At 41.9% G+C, this 21,616-nt stretch overlaps 1 protein-coding gene across 1 annotated transcript in view; it reads right to left on the minus strand.

Annotated features, from left to right (window-relative positions):
• ERGIC1 (endoplasmic reticulum-golgi intermediate compartment 1) overlaps positions 1 to 21,616 on the minus strand; it is a 108,778-nt gene that overhangs the window by 80,466 nt on the left and 6,696 nt on the right. Inside the window, exon 2 of the mRNA XM_069764101.1 lies at positions 5,289 to 5,350. Coding sequence (XP_069620202.1) covers positions 5,289 to 5,350 — 62 coding nt within the window. The remainder of the gene's footprint in view (positions 1 to 5,288; positions 5,351 to 21,616) is intronic.

Genomic DNA, 21,616 nt, shown 5'->3' on the forward strand with positions numbered 1-21,616 from the left:
TCATGGGACATGACAGATCATCGGAAGGTATGTATTTTGTTGTTTTTTTATTTTTAATTTGTTACAGAGCAAGGGTCTTCAGGTGGATTACCAGCATAATAAAATATTCAAACAACCTGTTTTTATTTCATTAAAAGACTTTTTAATAATGTTTGTGTTTTTTTTTTAACCATTTCAGACTATTGGATTAATAATGGATAGGTGTCATAATTGACGCCTCTCCATTATTAATCTGGCTTAATGTCACCTTACAATAGCAAGGTGACATTAACCCTTCATTACCCCATATCCCACCGCTACACGGGAATGGGAAGGGAGTGGCCAAGTGCCAGAATAGGCGCATCTTCCAGATGTGCCTTTTCTGGGGTGGCTGGGGGCAGATGGTTTTAGCCAGGGGGGGCAATAACCATGGACCCTCTCCAGGCTATTAATATCTGCCCTCAGTCACTGGCTTTACTACTCTGGAGGAGAAAATTGCGCGGGAGCCCATGCCAATTTTTTCCGCCATTTAACCCTTTAATTTAATAGATAGAGCGCCTAAATTTTGCACATACACACTACTAACATTAGTAGTGTGGAATATGCAAACAAAATGGGAATATGACATGGTTTACTGTATGTAAACCATGTCTCATATCATGTCGGGTTTTGGAAGGAGATAGCAAAGGCTGGCAATTGAATTACCGGCTTTTAAGCTATCTCGCGCTGGATGAAATATATATATATATATATACACACACACACACACACAGTATATATGATTTTATGATTTTTTTGAGAACATGGATCCATTGTATGTCCGTATGTCGGTTTTGCAAGCCTGCGAGAAAATCTTGCAGTACGGATGCCATACGGATTACATACGGAGGATGCCATGCGCAAAATACGCTGACACACCCTGCCTACGGAGGAGATACAGACCACTATTTAGGGCACTTTTCTGCGTATTACGGCCGTAAATTACGGACCGTATTTTTATACGCCGAGTGTGACGCCGGCCTTAGTCTCATTCTCTCCACGGCCAACCATAGTTTAGATTAGCCTATTTTCGCTCTAATCTTGGCCTGTTTACGAACGATTCTTCCGATTTCCAATTTTGTTCGTCTTCCTTCCTGGTTCTAACCCGGAGAACTAACCATTCCTGCCAGCAATCTCCCCCAGCCAGCGGCTACACCAAACACTCAACCCTGGGCCCCTGTGTCAGTTCACATTCCTGTACAGGAATGAAAGGTTGAAAGCCAAGGCCCTTCTGGGACTTGATAGTCGGAGTAGCTAGCGTAAACCATGTCCTTGGAAGCCCTATTTATAGGTGTTAGGTGACAAAAGCCCCATTGTACAGTTGATAAGCAAAAAGTATGGGATTTAGACCTCCATAGACCAATTAATATAATAATGGTGTAACTTAAAGTTCTCCTACATTTTAGACTAAGGTCGGTTGAAATCGGGGATATCTGCTGACCATCTAATGGGTATGAGGACCTCCAATGGCTCCTCTGAAAGATGACGGTGAAGGAGAGAAGGTTCAGCGGGTGACAGTTTTAGCATCTGGTCCTTTTGTCGTTCAGGAGATAAGTTGCTGCCAAAACCAATTAGCAGCAGCTTTCTCTACGATCTCCTTTGAAAACACATTTGAGTGAACCAGAAGATCATGTTTATGGTGGAGTTGCAATAGATAACTGATGGCTGAATGAGAACTTAATCTTAAGCTATCCTGTATGGATGGCCAGCCAAAAGGTGTCCATAGACCAGACTAAAGTAAACCAAACCCACCAATATTGGAAGGATCATCAATAGTTCAATGTATTTGGGGACCTCCAGTCTCTGCCCTGACATTTGATGCCAGGGGAGAGAACTACCTGGACAATGGAATTTTAACAGTGGATCCCCTTGCTTAGCGGGAAGTCAACCTGTTGCTTTAGGAGTGTGGTAGCGGGAAAGACCCCTTGGCTAAACCAAACTTTCTTGTGTATGTCAGGAGATAGCTGTGAGCCAAACTGTTCAGCTATCTCTAGGTGGGTCCCTCACCGATCATGATAATGGTATTCACAAAGTTCCCTGTAGTGAATATATGGGACAACGGTTTTATTCCCTGTCTGTAGGAATGGTGGTCACGCAGGCTCACTAACACCATTCACTCAGGGGTCCCTTCCCCCTGCTCTTGGGGTATCTGGCTGCTGATGCTCCAGGAATCCCAACAAACATGCTGTACATTTATTATCCGTCTTGTAGATAGGTGATAAGTGTTGCTTATAGGACAAACTCTATAATTATATTAAAAAAAAAATAAAAAAAATTTAAAAAAATCTTCTTAAATCATAAAACAGTTAATAAAGCAGACTAAGTAATCACTATGCCCAGTGGCCATGGATAAGCAGGACCTCAAAGGATAGTGTGTGCGTGGCACAAAAGAGCATTGTTACCGTACCAGTATTTTGCAAATCTGCATTGATGTCACAGGAAATAAATACCAGGAAGAAACGTCTTAGCCAACATGTGACTACAATGTGAATTCATACTAAATTATAAAGCGCATTTCTATTTATTAGTAAACCTAAAAGCTCTCATTCAGACAACATTCCAGGAAAATTAAAAGTGGATTTTATACAGGACCACCATAGGATCATTCTAGGACACAAGAAAAACCAACCTGGCACGGTATGCAAATTAGGGAGATCTAAGGAGAGGTCAGATCAGAGGAAATATAAAAATTACAAGCTTTCGACTTTTCGTATTAAACCTAAGAAGAACAATTTAAACAGCTCAACCTGGCCAACATAACAAATTGTGTCTCCAAAGGCAGCACAAAATGCCTCCTTTAAGGATTACTGCACTCTCAGAATCATTCAACCCCATGATGACAAGTATTTTTAAGTCCTAGTAGATCACTTTTGACTGTTATGACCTCCTGCAAACATAATACAAAGCCAGACACAACCTTCTGGAAACATTCTTTGAAGAATCGAAGCCCATTCCTCATGGGCAATGGCCTCAAGTTCATGAGTATTTTTGGGTTTGTGTGCTGAAAAGACTTGCTTAAACGACCATAGAAAATCTTTCATAGGATTTGAAGTCAGATGAGAAACGAACCAAGTCTTGGTGGACTTAAGGTATGGTTGGGATCATTGTCCTTTTGGAATCCAAGATTCAGCTTCTTGAGAGAAGACGATGTGTTCTCCTGGATTTCTCGATTTTTGAATAAATATATCTTGCCCTCCACATGCCACAGATATCCAGGGTCAAAGGAAGGAAAGCAGCCCCAGATCATCAGCCAGCACCACCATTCTTAACTGTAGGTGGGTTGTTCAGAGTTTCATCAGAGTTTAATCAAAGTGTGAGCATAGTGTGCTCTAATTCTCTGGGATGAGAAGGTGGTCTCAAAAAAAAAATTCTTCACTATTTTCTCCATTCTTATGTAGACTGCATTCAGACGTCATCCAAGTGCAGTACAAGTTTCGTCTCACTCTGGCTTGCATGGCAGTGTACAATCCAAATATTGGATCAAGCTTGAGCATGCAGCGATATTTTCCTTGGGCAGTCTGTCTGATCAGGTGGGGGAGGGGGAAAAAAATAATAATTGGACATGTGCATGGCCACATATACCAACATTGATCCGAGCGAGATCCGATGGTGCAAAATTAAACCTCAGTGTCTGCTGCTAACAAATCTTGCTGCAGGTGTTCAGTAGTTACCTGAGGGTTTTTGACCACCTGTCTCCTCTGGAATTTGGTGTGATCCCTATATTCTTAACACTTGGCTAACAAACAATGATGGGCGTAGCATCATCTACACTATTAATAAAATGTCACTTCTTTGGAGCAAACATATTAGTATATTACCATTAGTCATCTGGAATGGGGTCTCAACATACAGGCAACACCTGAAGAACATGCATTATCATAAATTGGGCAGATGCCAGTAAGGCTATGTTCACACGTTGTAGAATGTTTGCAGAATTTTCCCGAGCAAAACCAGACTTCTTTTGCAGGAAAACCGCTCGCGTTTTTTTCCGAAGCTTCCCAATACAATAAATAGCGGCAAAAAAACACAGAAATTCCGCAAAATTAATGAACATGCTGCATTTTTTACATGTGCACAACAATTATTATTATTATTATTTATTATTATAGCGCCATTTATTCCATGGCGCTTTACATGTGAGGAGGGGTATACATAATAAAACAAGTACAATAATCTTGAACAATACAAGTCACAACTGGTACATGAGTAGAGAGGACCCTGCCCGCGAGGGCTCACAATCTACAAGGGATGGGTGAGGATACAGTAGGTGAGGGTAGAGCTGGTCGTGCAGCGGTTTGGTCAATCGGTGGTTACTGCAGGTTGTAGGCTTGTTGGAAGAGGTAGGTCTTCAGGTTCTTTTTGAAGGTTTCGATGGTAGGCGAGAGTCTGATATGTTGTGGTAGAGAATTCCAGAGTAGGGGGGGATGCACGAGAGAAATCTTGTATACGATTGTGGGAAGAGGAGATAAGAGGGGAGTAGAGAAGGAGATCTTGTGAGGATCGGAGGTTGCATGCAGGAAAGTACCAGGAGACGAGGTCACAGATGTATGGAGGAGACAGGTTGTGGATGGGGAGCCAGTGCAGGGATTGACAGAGGGGAGAGGCCGGGGAATAGCGGGGCGGGGGCAGGTGGATTAGTCGGGCAGCAGAGTTTAGAATAGATTGGAGGGGTGCAAGAGTGTTAGAGGGGAGGCCACAGAGCCGGAGGTTACAGTAGTCGAGGCGGGAGATGATGAGGGCATGGACTAGGGTTTTTGCAGATTCTTGGTTGAGGAATGAACGGATCCGTGAAAAATTTTTGAGTTGGAGGGGGCAGGAAGTGGAAAGGGTTTGGATATGTGGTTTGAAGGAGAGATCAGTGTCAAGGATTACCCCCAAGACAGCGAGCTTGTGGGACTGGGGAGAGTGGGCAGCCGTTTACTGTAATGGATAGGTTCGTCGGGGAGGTCGTGTGAGATGGGGGAAAGATGATGAATTCTGTTTTGTCCATGTTAAGTTTTAGAAATCTAGTGGAGAAGAAGGATGAAATGCGGAATTCCATTAGAAATAATGGGAAGCGTTTTGTAAGCGTTTAAGCGTTTTTACCGTGAAAAAAACATGAAAAAAACGCAATGTGTGCACATACCCTAAAAGTTCAACATCCGTTATTCTTCTGCTGTATTTCACAATAATGATAGAAAACATATACATGATCCCTACGTTGTTTTTCGTCATTAAAGGGATTAAATAATTCTGAAAAAGCAAACATGCATAGAACATAGATCACTTACTGATAGCGCCAGTATAGGTGGGCTGCGTTAGGTCTTTAGGCACCTTCCGGTAGATGTCAAATCTAGTGTCAAAAAAGTAAAGAAATGTTAATAAAAGACTAAACAGATGAGTAAGGGGGCTTTTGTCAATTTAGAGCATCTCCAAATCCTTCACCCTAGGCCCAAATATAACTAAGTTATTGGGAAACCTCTAAGTGTCTATCAAAAGTTTTAGGTTTCATGGTTGTACATTACATACAGTACTGCCATCACGAGAATGTATGTAGCCCATCTTTCATAATTTTGTTAATTGATGATTTATGATCAGGAGGTGGAGGCCAGACCAACACACAGGATGGAATCACAAGTAATGCCTTTTATACTATACAACTTCCCTATAATTTTCCACTCATTCACTGCAAATACAGGATACAAAAAATATATACACATATGAAATAGTCATGCAAATACTAAGGGTATGCCCAGATACCAGTGCATGGCCTAAGCTCAGACAGAACGCCATCATATACGGTAATTATAGAACTTGAGCACATTCAGGGTTAGGGGCACAGACTAGCTTCAAAACTGCACAGTCACGGCCAAAAGTTTTGGAGTCTGACAAATTTTGGCTGTCACAAAGTTTTCTGCTTCAGCATTTCTATATCTTTTAGTCTGATGTTTCTATGGTTACAGAAGTACAGTTATAAGCATTTCATAGGTTTTAAAATAGACATCAAATTTATTTACAGTGTTGACCTTTATTTTACAATTCTTCTGCAATTTGCCCTGACATGCTGGATATTAGCTTCTGGGGTAAATCCTGACTGATGGAAAACCAATTCTTGCCTAATCAATGCTTGAATTTGATCACAATTTGTGTTTTTTGTTTCTCCATCTGCATATTGAGGATTGACTAGATTATCTCAGTGAGATTGAGATCTGGAGAGTTTCCTGGTGATGGACCAAAAAAACGTTCAAGTCTTGCTCACCAAACCACTTAGCCTTATAACACGGTGCTCCATCTGGCTAGAAAAAGGATTGGTCATTTTAGTTCCTGGATTATTGGGAGAAATTGCTTTGGAGGATGTTTAATTCTTTATTCATGACAATGTTTTTAGGCAAAATTGTGAATTGGCCCACTCCTTGGGATGAAGAGCAATCCCACACAATAGTAGTCTCAAATCGCTAAAGCAGCAATCATGTCAGTCTCAAAACTTTTGGCCTTGACTGTATTCATCTCCACCACTATTATTAAGGTGCACGACACATATACGCCATTTCCTTATGAATTATAAGTATCTCAGACTGAAAGCGACAAGAATACAAGATACTGCTTTCTTTTTCCACTTCCCTTTCCAAAACCAACACGCCATTCAACTCCCTCCACGTCAAATGTATTAAATTGCCCTGATAGCTGACTGCATGGGCTCGGAGCCAAAGGAGCTGCTTTGGCATAAACTTTAATAAAAGGTTTTGACATGCCATTGCTAAGGCAGTTTATCCCAAGGTTAAGCACGTGTTTCACAAATGAAGAACAGCACACAATTGGAGCTTGTTAAAAGAGCCTTAATCTAGGGTGTGCAGGGAGTGGGCCATGAGGTTAAACCTCTCGAGATAATCCATTACTGAATAAACACTCTTAGAAAGGTGGTTTCAGGGCTTTAGCGACAAAGCCATTACCTGCAGCCTGCATGAAACCTTGGACGGCTCACTTACTGCACCATGAATCTGGTTACTGTACTGGTAACTTTCCATGCAGGATTTCTACAACTCAGTCGAAATTGTTGACTACCATTTGCTTCCTTGCTACGTTCTTGTATAGACTTTATTTACCAGGCACAGAAGAGTAATTGAGAATTGACTATTAAATGGTCAAACATTTTTAATTGACAAATCTATAAAAAGCATTAATTCCCGCACCTAAATATTTTCTAACATTTACATTTGGAGACCGTTGTTGTACCACTAAAGTGGTTAACTGAATACTCAGGCCAGAATCATCTTTTTCCCCCTCCAAGTCTGTTCTTTTTGGCATTGTAAGTTCATTACCGTTTTTGTGCCAAATCCTTCAAAATGGCACACATGCTTCATGAATTTTGCGCAGAGCAAAAATGGTTTATTTTGGGGGCATTTGACTTGTTCTGGAACTGTGTAATCGCAAAATGTTGCATCAGAATAACTGGCGCACATAAAAATCACTGAGATGGGTGGGGTGACTGGAGAACATTTGTGCCAAAGTTGTAAGATTTTTGGTTTTTTTTAACAATCTAAAATCATCTGTAAAAGTCACAATGACATAAAAATAAAAGACCTATCTAAACAAAAGAAAACTAAAAAAACAAACAAAAAAAAAAAAAACAGCCATATTTGATGAATTTGGTCACAAATCAAAAAGTCACTAATTTAGAAGTATTCGCAAAAAAAAAAAAAATTGGAACTAAATGCTATGATAAATTGTGGCTTACAGGGAACCAGACACTCTGCCCGATCCGTGGGCAGCATTGTATCAGGCATTGGCTGTGTTATCTCAGCCAGGCATGTTTAACTCTGAAACACCGCAGCGTTTCAGATAATTTCATGTTTGAAATGCCGCAGCGGTCAGAGACCGCGCTGTAGACTAAGTGGACAAGTGGGTTCCCAGCGGCTTCTCTACGACTTTTGCCAGTGACTAACAGGTCTCTGTCTACTTGCACATATAGGCAGAGACCTGTCACTCCAGGGCAGCGGACAGGCGGCATTTAAAGTAGGTTTTCCTCTGAAATGCCGCAGCGTTTCAGAGTCAAACATACCTGGGGCAAGATTATACAGCCAGTGCTTGATACATGCTGCCCATGAAATTTAAGCAGCTTTGGTAATAAACAGGTCCTACTGTTTTGTGACCAATGTTTTATAAACTTAAATTATGAAGAAGTGGAAGAGAGATAAATGGGAAAGTAACATAGGATTAGGCTATAATGGGTTTGTTTGTAGTCTGTTACCATGAAGACACATAGGACTGCATAATATCTGTAGACACAAAACGACAGTTCATTCATTTTAATTTTTTTTTTTTTTCAAAGCTGCTTCATGTTTCATTTGAGATTCATATGAGACAAAAAAAAATGGTCAGAAAGGTTAAAAGATGGTAGGCGGAGAAGGGATTTAAAAGTGTTAGAATAATAGAATGGTAGAGCTGGAAGGGACCTCCAGGGTCATCGTGTCCACAAAGGATTCACTAAACCATCTCAGACAGATGTCTGTCCAGCCTCTGGTTGAAGACTTCCATTGAAGGAGAACTCGCCACCTCTCGTGGCTGCCTGTCCCACTCACTGATCACCCTCACTGTCAAAAGTTTTTTTAGAATTGTGTTGAATAACTGTTTGAGTTTGTGGGATAAAGAAGATACGAGGGTTGTGAAGAAAAGCTGTTCAGCAGAGGCGAGGGCCTACTTGAATGTGAAAGTTGCTTTTCTGAATGAAGTGAAGTCTTTTTGTTAGCATCTGCATTTTGCAATAGTGTATATAACGGACTGTTGCAAATGGAGTTACTCTAGATCAGTATTGCCCAACTCCGGTCCTCAAGAGCCACCAACAGGTCACGTTTTCAGGATTTCCTTAGGGTATGTGCACACGTTGCAGATTTCCTGCAGAACTGCAGCTTTTTTTTCCGCGCAGTAACGCTGCAGATCTGCCAGTGATTTACCGAGCAATGTAAATCAATGGCAAAAAGAAAATGCTGTGCTGATGGTGCAGAAAAATCTGCACTGAAAACGGAGCAGATTCAAAAAAAAAAAAAAAAGGAGCATGTCAATTCTTTGTGCAGATCTGCTGCGTTTCTGTACCCATTCCATAATAGAGATCTGCAGGGTACACAAAAATCTGCAACGTGTGCACATGCCAAAAAAAGGCGCAGATTCAGAGCTGCGTTTTCTGCCAAGAAATTCTGAATCTGCACAGAATTCCACAGGCAAATCTGCAACGTGTGCACATAGCCTCAGTATTGCACAGGTGATAATTCCATCACCTGGACAAGCAAGCATTCAATCACCTGTGCAATTCAAAGGAAATCCTGAAAACATGACCTGTTGGTGGCTCTTGAGGACCGGAGTTGGGGAACACTGCTCTAGATAATGGGGTCCTGGAGTCCATGGGTAAATAATAGAGAGATCGCAAATAAATTCATTGTACAATGGGGCTGAGGTCAGTTACCTCTCCCCCAATGAAATGTTGGGGAGAAACAAATCAGGCAGTCAAACATCAACATACCAGATCCTATTTTTTTCAAAGAAGATAAACCACCGCTTGTGGGGTCTGGCAGTCGTTTACTTTTCTCACCCCATAATAGAACCTGTATATACTTTGCTGGGCCATGCAATGTGTATGGGGAAATTGGGTGAGAAATCAGTTTTTCTAACTAATGAGCATAGCAAGTCTTGGGATCATTCATTGATTTCCGCAAAAATAGTATTGCAGTGAAGTTGTAGTGGCCAGTGACCCATTAAATTCTGCTTTCTACAATAGACCCAGCAATAAAGCCAATCCATTGTGTTAGCCCACACCTGCTGTGATCTCCAGGGTACCATAACAACCCTTATAATATGACATACATGCAAACAAAAGGAAAATGGACGCTGAAGACATGGCCTCACTACTGCCGCCAGGAAAGACCTGCTTCCTGGTGATATTTTAGGTTACACAAGGGTGAAGGCACGTGTAATAAGCCATATCCTTAAATTGATCCACCCTAAAAACTATTCTGGTCAAAACTAGATAAAACTATTATTTTATTTAAAAGTATATTACATTACAAGATGAGATTGCCAGAAGTCAAGTTCATAGAGTTGCAGTAATTGTAAGAGAAACAAGCAGCAAAAACAAAGAATAGACTTGTGTGGGACAAAACAAAAATCTAAAAAAGGTCCAGAGAAGTTATTCTAAGCGCCCCTTCCCATAACTAAATCATGAAAGTGGCAGCAGTTTCAGAGTCTCCGTCACACACCATTTACATGACTGCCAACCATGACATCATGGCACTGCTCAGAGGAAAGCAATGGACTTCCTGCATGCTAAAGCTGACGCCCAGCGGCGGCTCCAAGCCGTTCCTCCAGACAAACGACCCAGCAGAGAAGGGGAGAACAGGATGGGTTGGAGGAATGCATTTCACTCCGGCTTCCTGAACAGAGTCTAAGGGGAAGATGTGAGCTGATCACTAGGAAATGCTTTCATTATGACAGACGATGAACGTGATGATGAATATGAGCATTCGTATCTATTAAACATGATGATTCCTCACTGATGTCTGCATATCATTACATTTAATGAAGCCAGAGGTTATCCAAAAGCGATACAATAGTACATGACCGCCGGGGCGTAACGACTGCGGTCGCAGAGGGTGTGACCAGGCCAGTGCATGACGGGGGCCAGTTGACGCCTATTTCAGCTGGATACGCGTACACACATTCAGTTAGACTTTACACGTGCTGCGCCGATTCTTTGGAATGCACTACCTAGGTTAATACGATTAATCCCCACAGTTTTAAGCGTACTCTAAAAACTCATTTGTTCAGATTGGCCTACCGCCTCAACACATGAATCTAACTATCCCTGTGTAGCCCATTCAAAAAAAAAAAAAAAACAATTGGGTTCCTCGCATCATGTTCTCATACACTTTATGCAGTAATAGCCCTCTGTGTCTGTACTGCCACATACTTAGGCAGTCAACTGGTTCATGCAGCTTTACATGAACACCCGAGCCTTACACTATGGCCGGTCCGAATAACTAATGCAATTGTTACCATCCACCTCTCGTGTCTCCCCTTTTTCCTCATAGTTTGTAGGCTTGCGAGCAGGGCCCTCATTCCTCTTGGTATCTGTTTTGAACTGTGATTTCTGTTATGCTGTAATGTCTATTGTCTGTACAATATATATATATACATATATATATATATATATATATATATATATATATATATATATATATATATATATATATATATATATTTTAAACATACCCCATGTAATAAATATATAATATACATACTCCATATAATCTTAATTAGTGGTAAGACCCACTGTCTGTCCCTGTCTGGGACGGGTCCACTATACGGGTCTTACCACTAATTAAGATTATATGGGGTATGTATATTGGTTTCTCCTTTATTAATTCTCCTTTATTAATACTATATTACCGTATATATGGCTTTTCCTTATACATTCCATTCGTCTACAGTACAGACCAAAAGTTTGGACACACCTTCTCATTTAAAGATTTTTCTGTATTTTCATGACTATGAAAATTGTAAATTAACACTGAAGGCATCAAAACTATGAATTAACACGTGTGGAATTATATACTTAACAAAAAAGTGTGAAACAACTGAAATTATGTCTTATATTCTAGGTTCTTCAAAGTACCCACCTTTTGTTTTGATGACTGCTTTGCACACCCTTAGCATTCTCTTGATGAGCTTCAAGAGGTAGTCACCGGGAATGGTCTTCCAACAATTTTGAAGGAGTTCCCAGAGATGCTTAGCACTTGTTGGCTTTTTTGCCTTCACTCTGCGGTCCAGCTCACCCCAAACCATTTCAATTGGGTTCAGGTCATCTGGCGTAGCACCCCATCACTCTCCTTCTTGGTCAAATAGCCCTTACAAAGCCTGGAGGTGTGTTTGGGGTCATTGTCCTGTTGAAAAATAAATGATGGTCCAACTAAACGCAAACCGGATGGAATAGCATGCCGCTGCACGATGCTGTGGTAGCCATGCTGGTTCAGTATGCCTTCAATTTTGAATAAATCCCCAACAGTGTCACCAGCAAAGCACCCTCACACCTCCTCCTCCATGCTTCATGGTGGGAACCAGGCATGTAGAGTCCATCCGTTCACCTTTTCTGCATCGCACAAAGACACGGTGGTTGGAACCAAAGATCTCAAATTTGGACTCATCAGACCAAAGCACAGATTTCCACTGTTCTAATGTCCATTCCTTGTGTTCTTTGGCCCAAACAAGTCTCTTCTGCTTGTTGCCTGTCCTTAGCAGTGGTTTCCTAGCAGCTATTTTACCATGAAGGCCTGCTGAACAAAGTCTCCTCTTAACAGTTGTAGAGATGTGTCTGCTGCTAGAACGCTCTGTGGCATTGACCTGGTCTCTAATCTGTGCTGCCGTTAACTTGCAATTTCTGAGGCTGGTGACTCGGATAAACTTATCTTCAGAAGCAGAGGTGACTCACCCAAAGGGGTGGAGCCGCATATTCATGACTGTAATGGGCGGCACCACGTGACCGCTCATACAGGAGATGAGGAGAAGCTGCGGCGAGGACAGGACGCTGCGAGGGAGTCGGGTGAGTATTTTATTAACAGCGGGCGGGCGCACAGGGGGTGGGAGGGGGGTGGGGACAGGGATCTTTATTTAAAACATGAAAAAAAAAAGGATTTTTCATATCTTCTTTCCAGCGAACGCTGCTGGAGAGAATATGAGAATGGCGGCTTCAGCACCAGATGTGGGGGAAAGCGCTTATCTCTAGCGCTGTCTCCTGCATGCTCCATGTGGTACCCAGTCGGCACACGGGCGGCACACGTGTGCCACACGGATGGCCTACGTGAGCTCACGGACACGGATAACTCCGGTACTGATTTTTTCAGTACCGGAATTATCTGGACGTGTGAGACTGGCCTGAAGCTCATCAAGAGAATGCCAAGAGTGTGCAAAGCAGTCATCAAAGCAAAAGGTGGCTACTTTGAAGAACCTAGAATATAAGACAAAATTTCAGTTGTTTCACACTTTTTTGTTTAGTATATAATTCCACATGTGTTAATTCATAGTTTTGATGCCTTCAGTGTGAATGTACAATTTTCATAGTCATGAAAAAACAGAAAAATCTTTAAATGAGAAGGTATGTCCAAAGTTTTGGTCTGTACAGTACAGGTCCTTCTCAAAAAATTAGCATATAGTGTTAAATTTCATTATTTACCATAATGTAATGATTACAACTAAACTTTCATATATTATAGATTCATTATCCACCAACTGAAATTTGTCAGGTCTTTTATTGTTTTAATACTGATGATTTTGGCATACAACTCCTGATAACCCAAAAAACCTGTCTCAATAAATTAGCATATTTCACCCATCCAATCAAATAAAAGTGTTTTTTAATAACAAACAAAAAAACCATCAAATAATAATGTTCAGTTATGCACTCAATACTTGGTCGGGAATCCTTTGGCAGAAATGACTGCTTCAATGCGGCGTGGCATGGAGGCAATCAGCCTGTGACACTGCTGAGATGTTATGGAGGCCCAGGATGCTTCAATAGCGGCCTTAAGCTCATCCAGAGTGTTGGGTCTTGCGTCTCTCAACTTTCTCTTCACAATATCCCACAGATTCTCTATGGGGTTCAGGTCAGGAGAGTTGGCAGGCCAATTGAGCACAGTAAACCATTTACCAGTGGTTTTGGCACTGTGAGCAGGTGCCAGGTCGTGCTGAAAAATGAAATCTTCATCTCCATAAAGCATTTCAGCCGATGGAAGCATGAAGTGCTCCAAAATCTCCTGATAGCTAGCTGCATTGACCCTGCCCTTGATGAAACACAGTGGACCAACACCAGCAGCTGACATGGCACCCCACACCATCACTGACAGTGGGTACTTGACACTGGACTTCAGGCATTTTGGCATTTCCTTCTCCCCAGTCTTCCTCCAGACTCTGGCACCTTGATTTCCGAATGACATGCAAAATTTGCTTTCATCAGAAAAAAGTACTTGGGACCACTTAGCAACAGTCCAGTGCTGCTTCTCTGTAGCCCATTTCCTGCACACGCCTGTGCACGGTGGCTCTGGATGTTTCCACACCAGACTCAGTCCACTGCTTCCTCAGGTTCCCCAAGGTCTGGAATCGGTCCTTCTCCACAATCTTCCTCAGGGTCCGGTCTCCTCTTCTCGTTGTACAGCGTTTTCTGCCACATTGTTTCCTTCCAACAGACTTACCATTGAGGTGCCTTGATACAGCACTCTGGGAACAGCCTATTTGTTGAGAAATTTCTTTCTGGGTCTTACCCTCTTGCTTGAGGGTGTCAATGATGGCCTTCTTGACATCTGTCAGGTCGCTAGTCTTACCCATGATGGGGGTTTTGAGTAATGAACCAGGCAGGGAGTTTATAAAAGCCTCAGGTATCTTTTGCATGTGTTTAGAGTTAATTAGTTGATTCAGAAGATTAGGGTAATAGGTCGTTTAGAGAACCTTTTCTTGATATGCTAATTTATTGAGACAGGTTTTTTGGGTTATCAGGAGTTGTATGCCAAAATCATCAGTATTAAAACAATAAAAGACCTGACAAATTTCAGTTGGTGGATAATGAATCTATAATATATGAAAGTTTAATTGTAATCATTACATTATGGTAAATAATGAAATTTAACACTATATGCTAATTTTTTGAGAAGGACCTGTATATACAGATCTACCTGTCTGACTATATAAGATATCACTTCCTAAGCCACCATCAGGATTTCATGTAATATCCTTATTCTACAACACCTTGTAGGTCAGTTTATAATCTTCTCACCATCTTATAAACTTATCGCAAAATAGTTGTTTATCTTCATTATGGTATACCATCATCTTTACTAGGATCCAAAGTAGGACCGTCTTCGATTCTGAGCCACACATACGTTCGTTCATTAGTACTAAGGTATGACCTGCTTTCCAGTACTCTCCTTTTCCTTTTTCTGTCATTGTTTTCTTTCCGTTTCCCATCCCTCACTATAAGTGCACGATGATGTTGTTGTATTAGTTTAAATTGCATCATGTAAACCATATATCATGGACATGGATTATACACTGTACAATAATATTCATTGCAGCATACTGAAGAAGGTCATATTATTGACCGAAACGTCTGTACAAGTGGCTGCCAAAATAAAAACATTTTTTCAGCATACAAAGTTGAGTGCCAAAGTTTATTACGGTATATCTATTCTCTGGTGTGGGAGCCTTCTTTGAGCACCAATTCAGCTGTGCCACACTATATCTTAATATATTGTCTGTACAAGTCCCCTCTATAATTTGTAAAGCGCTGCGGAATATGTTGGCGCTATATAAATAAAATTGTTATTATTATTATTATTATTATTCAGTTGAAATGCATTGCAGAGACCCGCCAGCTAATCAGAGGCCAACAGCTGACGTTGGCGTGCCCGTGACTGGGGGTACATGGCATTGACATATTGCGCTGCCCGTTGCTTGCACGCTGAAGAAAGCTGCTGACTACAGAAGACGCAACGGGACGTTGGAGAGGAGGGAGTAGAAACATTTTTTTTTATTTATGAGTTCAAGTACAGGATGGACCCAGGATGAGGAACATATATACCAGGAAGGGGCCCAAGATAGGGGACACATCAGGATGAGCCCAGAATGTGGGCTATATATACCAGGATCGGAGACATATATACCAGTATGGGGCCCAGGATGGGGGACATACAGTTGTGGCCAAAAGTATTGACACCCCTGCAATTCTGTCAGATAATACTCAGCTTCTTCCTGAAAATGATTGCAAACACAAATTATTTGGTATTATTATCTTCATTTACCGTAATTTGTCCTAAATGAAAAAACACAAAAGAGAATGAAGCAAAAAGCAAAACATTGATCATTTCACACAAAACTCCAAAAATGGGCCAGGCAAAAGTATTGGCACCCACAGCCTAATACTTGGTTGCACAACCTTTAGCCAAAATAACTGCGACCAACCGCTTCCGGTTACCATCAATGAGTTTCTTACAATGCTCTGCTGGAATTTTAGACCATTCTTCTTTGGCAAACTGCTCCAGGTCCCTGATATTTGAAGGGTGCCTTCTCCAAACTGCCATTTTTAGATCTCTCCACAGGTGTTCTATGGGATTCAGGTCTGGACTCATTGCTGGCCACCTTAGAAGTCTCCATTGCTTTTTCTCAAACCATTTTCTAGTGCTTTTTGAAGTGTGTTTTGGGTCATTGTCCTGCTGGAAGACCCATGACCTCTGAGGGAGACCCAGCTTTCTCACACTGGGCCCTACATTATGCTGCAAAATTTGTTGGTAGTCTTCAGACTTCATAATGCCATGCACACGGTCAAGCAGTCCAGTGCCAGAGGCAGCAAAGCAACCCCAAAACATCAGGGAACCTCCGCCATGTTTGACTGTAGGGACCGTGTTCTTTTCTTTGAATGCCTCTTTTTTTCTCCTCTGTAAACTATGTTGATGCCTTTGCCCAAAAAGCTCTACTTTTGTCTCATCTGACCAGAGAACATTCTTCCAAAACATTTTGGGCTTGTTCAGGTAAATTTTGGCAAACTCCAGCCTGGCTTTTTTTATGTCTCGGGGTAAGAAGTGGGGTCTTCCTGGGTCTCCTACCATACAGTCCCTTTTCATTCAGACGCCGACTGATAGTACGGGTTGACACTGTTGTACCCTTGGACTGCAGGGCAGCTTGAACTTGTTTGGATGTTAGTCGAGGTTCTTTATCCAACATCTGCACAATCTTGTGTTGAAATCTCTTGTCAATTTTTCTTTTCCGTCCACATCTAGGGAGGTTAGCCACAGTGCCATGGGCTTTAAAATTCTCGATGACACTGTGCACGGTAGACACAGGAACATTCCGGTCTTTGGAGATGGACTTGTAGCCTTGAGATTGCTCATGCTTCCTCACAATTTGGTTTCTCAAGTCCTCAGACAGTTCGTTGGTCTTCTTTCTTTTCTCCATGCTCAAAGTGGTACACACAAGGACACGGGACAGAGGTTGAGTCAACTTTAATCCATGTCAACTGGCTGCAAGTGTGATTTAGTTATTGCCAACACCTGTTAGGTGCCACATGTAAGTTACAGGTGCTGTTAATTACACAAATTAGAGAAGCATCACATGATTTTTCAAACAGTGCCAATACTTTTGTCCACCCGCTTTTTTATGTTTGGTGTGGAATTATATCCAATTTGGCTTTAGGACAATTCGTTTTGTGTTTTTTTTCATTTAAGACAAATTAAATGAAGATAAAGAATTTGTGTTTGCAATCATTTTCAGGAAGAAACTGAGTATTATCTGACAGAATTGCAGGGATGTCAATACTTTTGGCCACAACTGTATATGCCAGTAAGGGACTAAAAGGTAGGGGACATATATGCCAGGAAAGGTTCCAGGATGAACGGCATGGGCGGCACGGTGGCTTAGTGGTTAGCACTGCAGCCTTGCAGCGCTGGAGTCCTGGGTTCGAATCCCACCAAGGACAACATCTGCAAAGAGTTTGTATGTTCTCTCCGTGTTTGCGTGGGTTTCCTCCGGGCACTCCGGTTTCCTCCCACATTCCAAAGACATACTGATCGGGAATTTAGATTGTGAGCCCCATCGTGGACAGTGATGATAATGTGTGAAAAAATGTAAAGCGCTGCGGAATATGTTAGCGCTATATAAAAATAAAGATTATTATTATTATTATTATTATTATGAGGAACATATATACCAGGAAGGGGCCCAAGAGAGGGGACACATATCAGGATGAGCTCAGAATGTGGGCCATATATACCAGGATCGGAGACATATATACCAGTAAGGGGCACAGTATGGGGGACATATATACCAGTAAGGAGCCATAAGGTAGGGGACATATATGCCACAGGAAAGGTTCCAGGATGAGGGACATATAGACTAGGAAGGGGCCCAGGATGGGAGACATATGTATCAGAATGGGCAAAGGATGGGGGATATATCAACATAACTGGGGAGGGAGGGCAACACGTACATCCTGATAAGATATAGAATGTTACAAAGGCTCATACCCCTGACCAACATGTGGGGGAAGGGGCCCAGGTCAAAAATTTTACACTTGGGCTCATCCGACTAGTTATGCCACTGCACAAAAGCCATTTACGTCACCCACAACAAATACTGTTACAAATTGTTTCGGTAAAGGATGTCAAGCCAAAAGTGACTGGGGTATATGAAGGTTAGATAGAGGCAAAGGGAGGGTTAACAGGCTCTTCACAACTTGAATGGGGTACAAAAGCAAAGGGTCTTTTGAAATCTCCGAGACTAGCCATCTTTGTTAACATGGCGTCTTTTTCAGGTGGGCGATCCCACTGAGACTTTCAAGAGGAAAACGCTTCAGGAAGTGACAGGAAGCAAAAATTCTTGCAAAACTCTAGAGATGACACACTGGCGTCTTTCGAGCCTTCCCATTGTAAGTTACCGAGCAGAAAAGACCTGTAGAATTATCAGGTCACTTCTTTGTCGCTTGGCATCTTTGGAAACCTGAAGTGCTTATCAGATGCTCAAAAGCCTGAACATATCAACAGCACATTGTTTTTACATAGACACGCATATGTTCATTCTTTTAAGCGTTTTCGGGAACAAAAAAAAACGTTGTGTGCACATACCCTAGGGCTAAGTTCTCAAGATGAGTATTTTGTGCGGTTTTTTTTGGAATTTTCTGTACCAATTTATGAAATTAGATTACTTGCGATTTTTTTAGTGCATTTTAATGGTGGGTATTCGTCAGCTACAATTTTTGTTTCTTAGGCTACATGCCCACGATCAGGAAATAGCTGAATGCTATTAAAAGAAAACATTTCTGAATTTTTTGCCCACTAAGCTTCCAAAACAGAATTAAAAGAGATCAGCCATGAAAAAAAAAAAAATAAATGAAGGAAAAAAAATTGCTTTGTCCTCATGGCCCCAAAAAGAAGATTTCCAAAGAAATGCCATAGAGTCGAGCAAGTATGCGTTTAGGCGATGCGAACGTGCTGCCTAAGAGCTCATTCAGACTACAGTTTTTCACATCCATGTAATATCAGTGTTTTTCAGTGTTTCTCCTTACAGCTTCCGAAGGAGCCGACAGCCAAAATTACCAGAATGAAGCCGTGAGCAAAACAGGATTTAGAAACCCTGACGGATCTTGCACTGATGGACCACTCAGAAAACGTAGGAAAGGCGTAAAGTGAACACATCGTAAACTTGTCCACCATTACTAACCACAGATCCACGGGGAACTTTCCCTGCGGGTTGGCCCAGATGACTTTATATCGGAAGATGCACAATAGGAACACTTGTATTACACTGTATACACACTGACGGCAATGCTTGTGCTAAGGGAACTCACAGAGGCTCCTCCAGGTCACCCAGAATTATGCAATTAGTCACGCCACAGGCCAGCTATGACGAGGACCATGAGGATGTCCTATGACTGCGATCATCATTAAACCAGAAAATTAGAGGATATGCAGAAAGACGGACAGAGGCGCTGGTAAGAAGAACTATCCAGATCGTCAATGGGAGGAAATTAGATCAAGAAAATATTAAGCCAGGAAGCAAAAAGAGAACATTGTTACTTTGAGGTATGGAAAAAGAAAAAAAAAATGACATCCCAGGCAAATTACAAAGCGATAATTGTCTGTATGACAGATCTACGACTACAGCCTGAAGGAATGAAAACATTACTTAACCACTGACCCAAGTCTTTCTCCGGATTCAGAATCACTGGCCCCATTAAACACATACATGTCGTTCATATTTACAGATTGCGCATTTTCCATTACTCGTCTCTAGGTTGGGTGATTTAGAGCGACAACTTTTCATGCTCCTTGAAGACGGCATAAAATTTGTGGCCAAAGTTACTTTTAGGCTGACTTTATATCACGTTTCTGCCACACATTTGTGGCTCAATCAGGGTTTCCGTCTGAAGCCCTAAAAAAAAACAAAAAAAACAAAAAACGGGATTTGGGTACAACCAGAGTCACTTTGGAACCTGTTGTGCTCCATTCCAGTAAAGTCCGTCTCTTTTAGAATGGCATAAAAGTGATAGGCCACGCTTTTATATCCACCTAAAAAGATGGACATCACCGGAACGGAGACCAGTAGGAGTGATGACATCAGATTCACTATAGCGAAGGGTTACTCTTCGAATCCCCTTTCAGTGATTCAGACGGAAACCCCAACAGGGCCACAAACATGTGTGAAGCTAGCCATGGACTAGGTTAATTTTACTCATCCTCCGTAGTACACGCCTGCGCAAGGCAATCTTGCTTTGCGCAGGCGTGTACTACGGAGGACAGAGAATGAACTTCAATCCAATATTGCGGCCAGCATGCAGCCAGTGGGTAAGGAAAGGGTGAATCAAACACCCGAAAACTCCGCCCATATGACCAAAAACCGGTCCCGCCAAATTCAGGTGACAGGTTCCCTTTAAGATTGATGGATTGTGTGTTCTAGATAACCTATCGATTGGTGAGGGTCTGACCGTTGCGACCTGCAGAATGGGGAACTGTCATTAGACTGGAGCAGCAGTGAGCATGCTGGACCAAAGATCCATTCTTTCCTTATGGGGCTGCCAAACACTAAATCCATCAGCCCTGTAGGGAATGAATGGAGTTGTGGTTGGAGCATCTGACTTCCATGCCATTTTGTCATGGGATTAAAAAAAAGTCCCCATCAAGGGTAAGTTCACCTTCTGCCAATAGGTGTGGATCGTATTTTTGGGACACCCATCCATCAATCAGCAAGTTATCAGCTATCCTGGAATAGATAACAGGTTTTAACCGGATAACCCCTTTTAGTTTTCCAGCGATCTGTGCATTTTCCCCGAGATGGGGCAAAAGAGGCTGACCTTCACCCATCACATGCACCACCGAATTGGTCACCATTTCAAGGTTCGTCTTTTTTTGGGACATCTTTTTGTCAGTATTGACCACTGCATACTGAGGACACCCCAGAAGCCCTACACCTCTGATCCAGTCGTGCAACTTTCACATTTTTTCAACAATTAAGTTCCTTACTCTTGCCTATTTTCCCCATTACCTAATATAGTCCAGCCCTTGGCAGGCGCAGTTGTCACCAAATAATAGAAATTCACTTTAGTGGAGAGATCACCTGAGTTGCGCTTGCGGGAATGAAGACTCCTCGATGGTATAAAATTAAGGTTTTACAACTACAGAAATTATGTAAAATATGGAGCTGGGGGCATGGCAGTGGAGTTGGAGTCGGAGCCCATTTTGGTGGAGTTGGAGTCATGGAAATTGAGGAGTTTGGCTTACCAACCCCACAGCCCTCATTCAGCAACAGACAATAAATGCAAAAATAAACAAGATTTCCAAAAATGCCCTTGTATGTTTTTTCAGCTACAGCAAAATCCATACAAATCAAAATTTAAAATGGTGCATGCTCTATGCCATTTACCAGCCAATGGTCTCCTGGGCATTGCACCTTGGAAGATGGTTATACAATACAGCTTCATCCCTGCCCATGAGGGAATCCTCCAGCGATGGTCAGTTCTGAAGCAGTGCATGCAGAAAGCAACAGCGAAGCCACCAGACAATGGCATTTATGCATCATTTTTGCAAAATTTTGTGTGTCA

Source organism: Ranitomeya imitator, chromosome 4 (assembly GCF_032444005.1).
Source record: "Ranitomeya imitator isolate aRanImi1 chromosome 4, aRanImi1.pri, whole genome shotgun sequence".
Classification (NCBI taxonomy): Eukaryota; Metazoa; Chordata; class Amphibia; order Anura; family Dendrobatidae; genus Ranitomeya; species Ranitomeya imitator.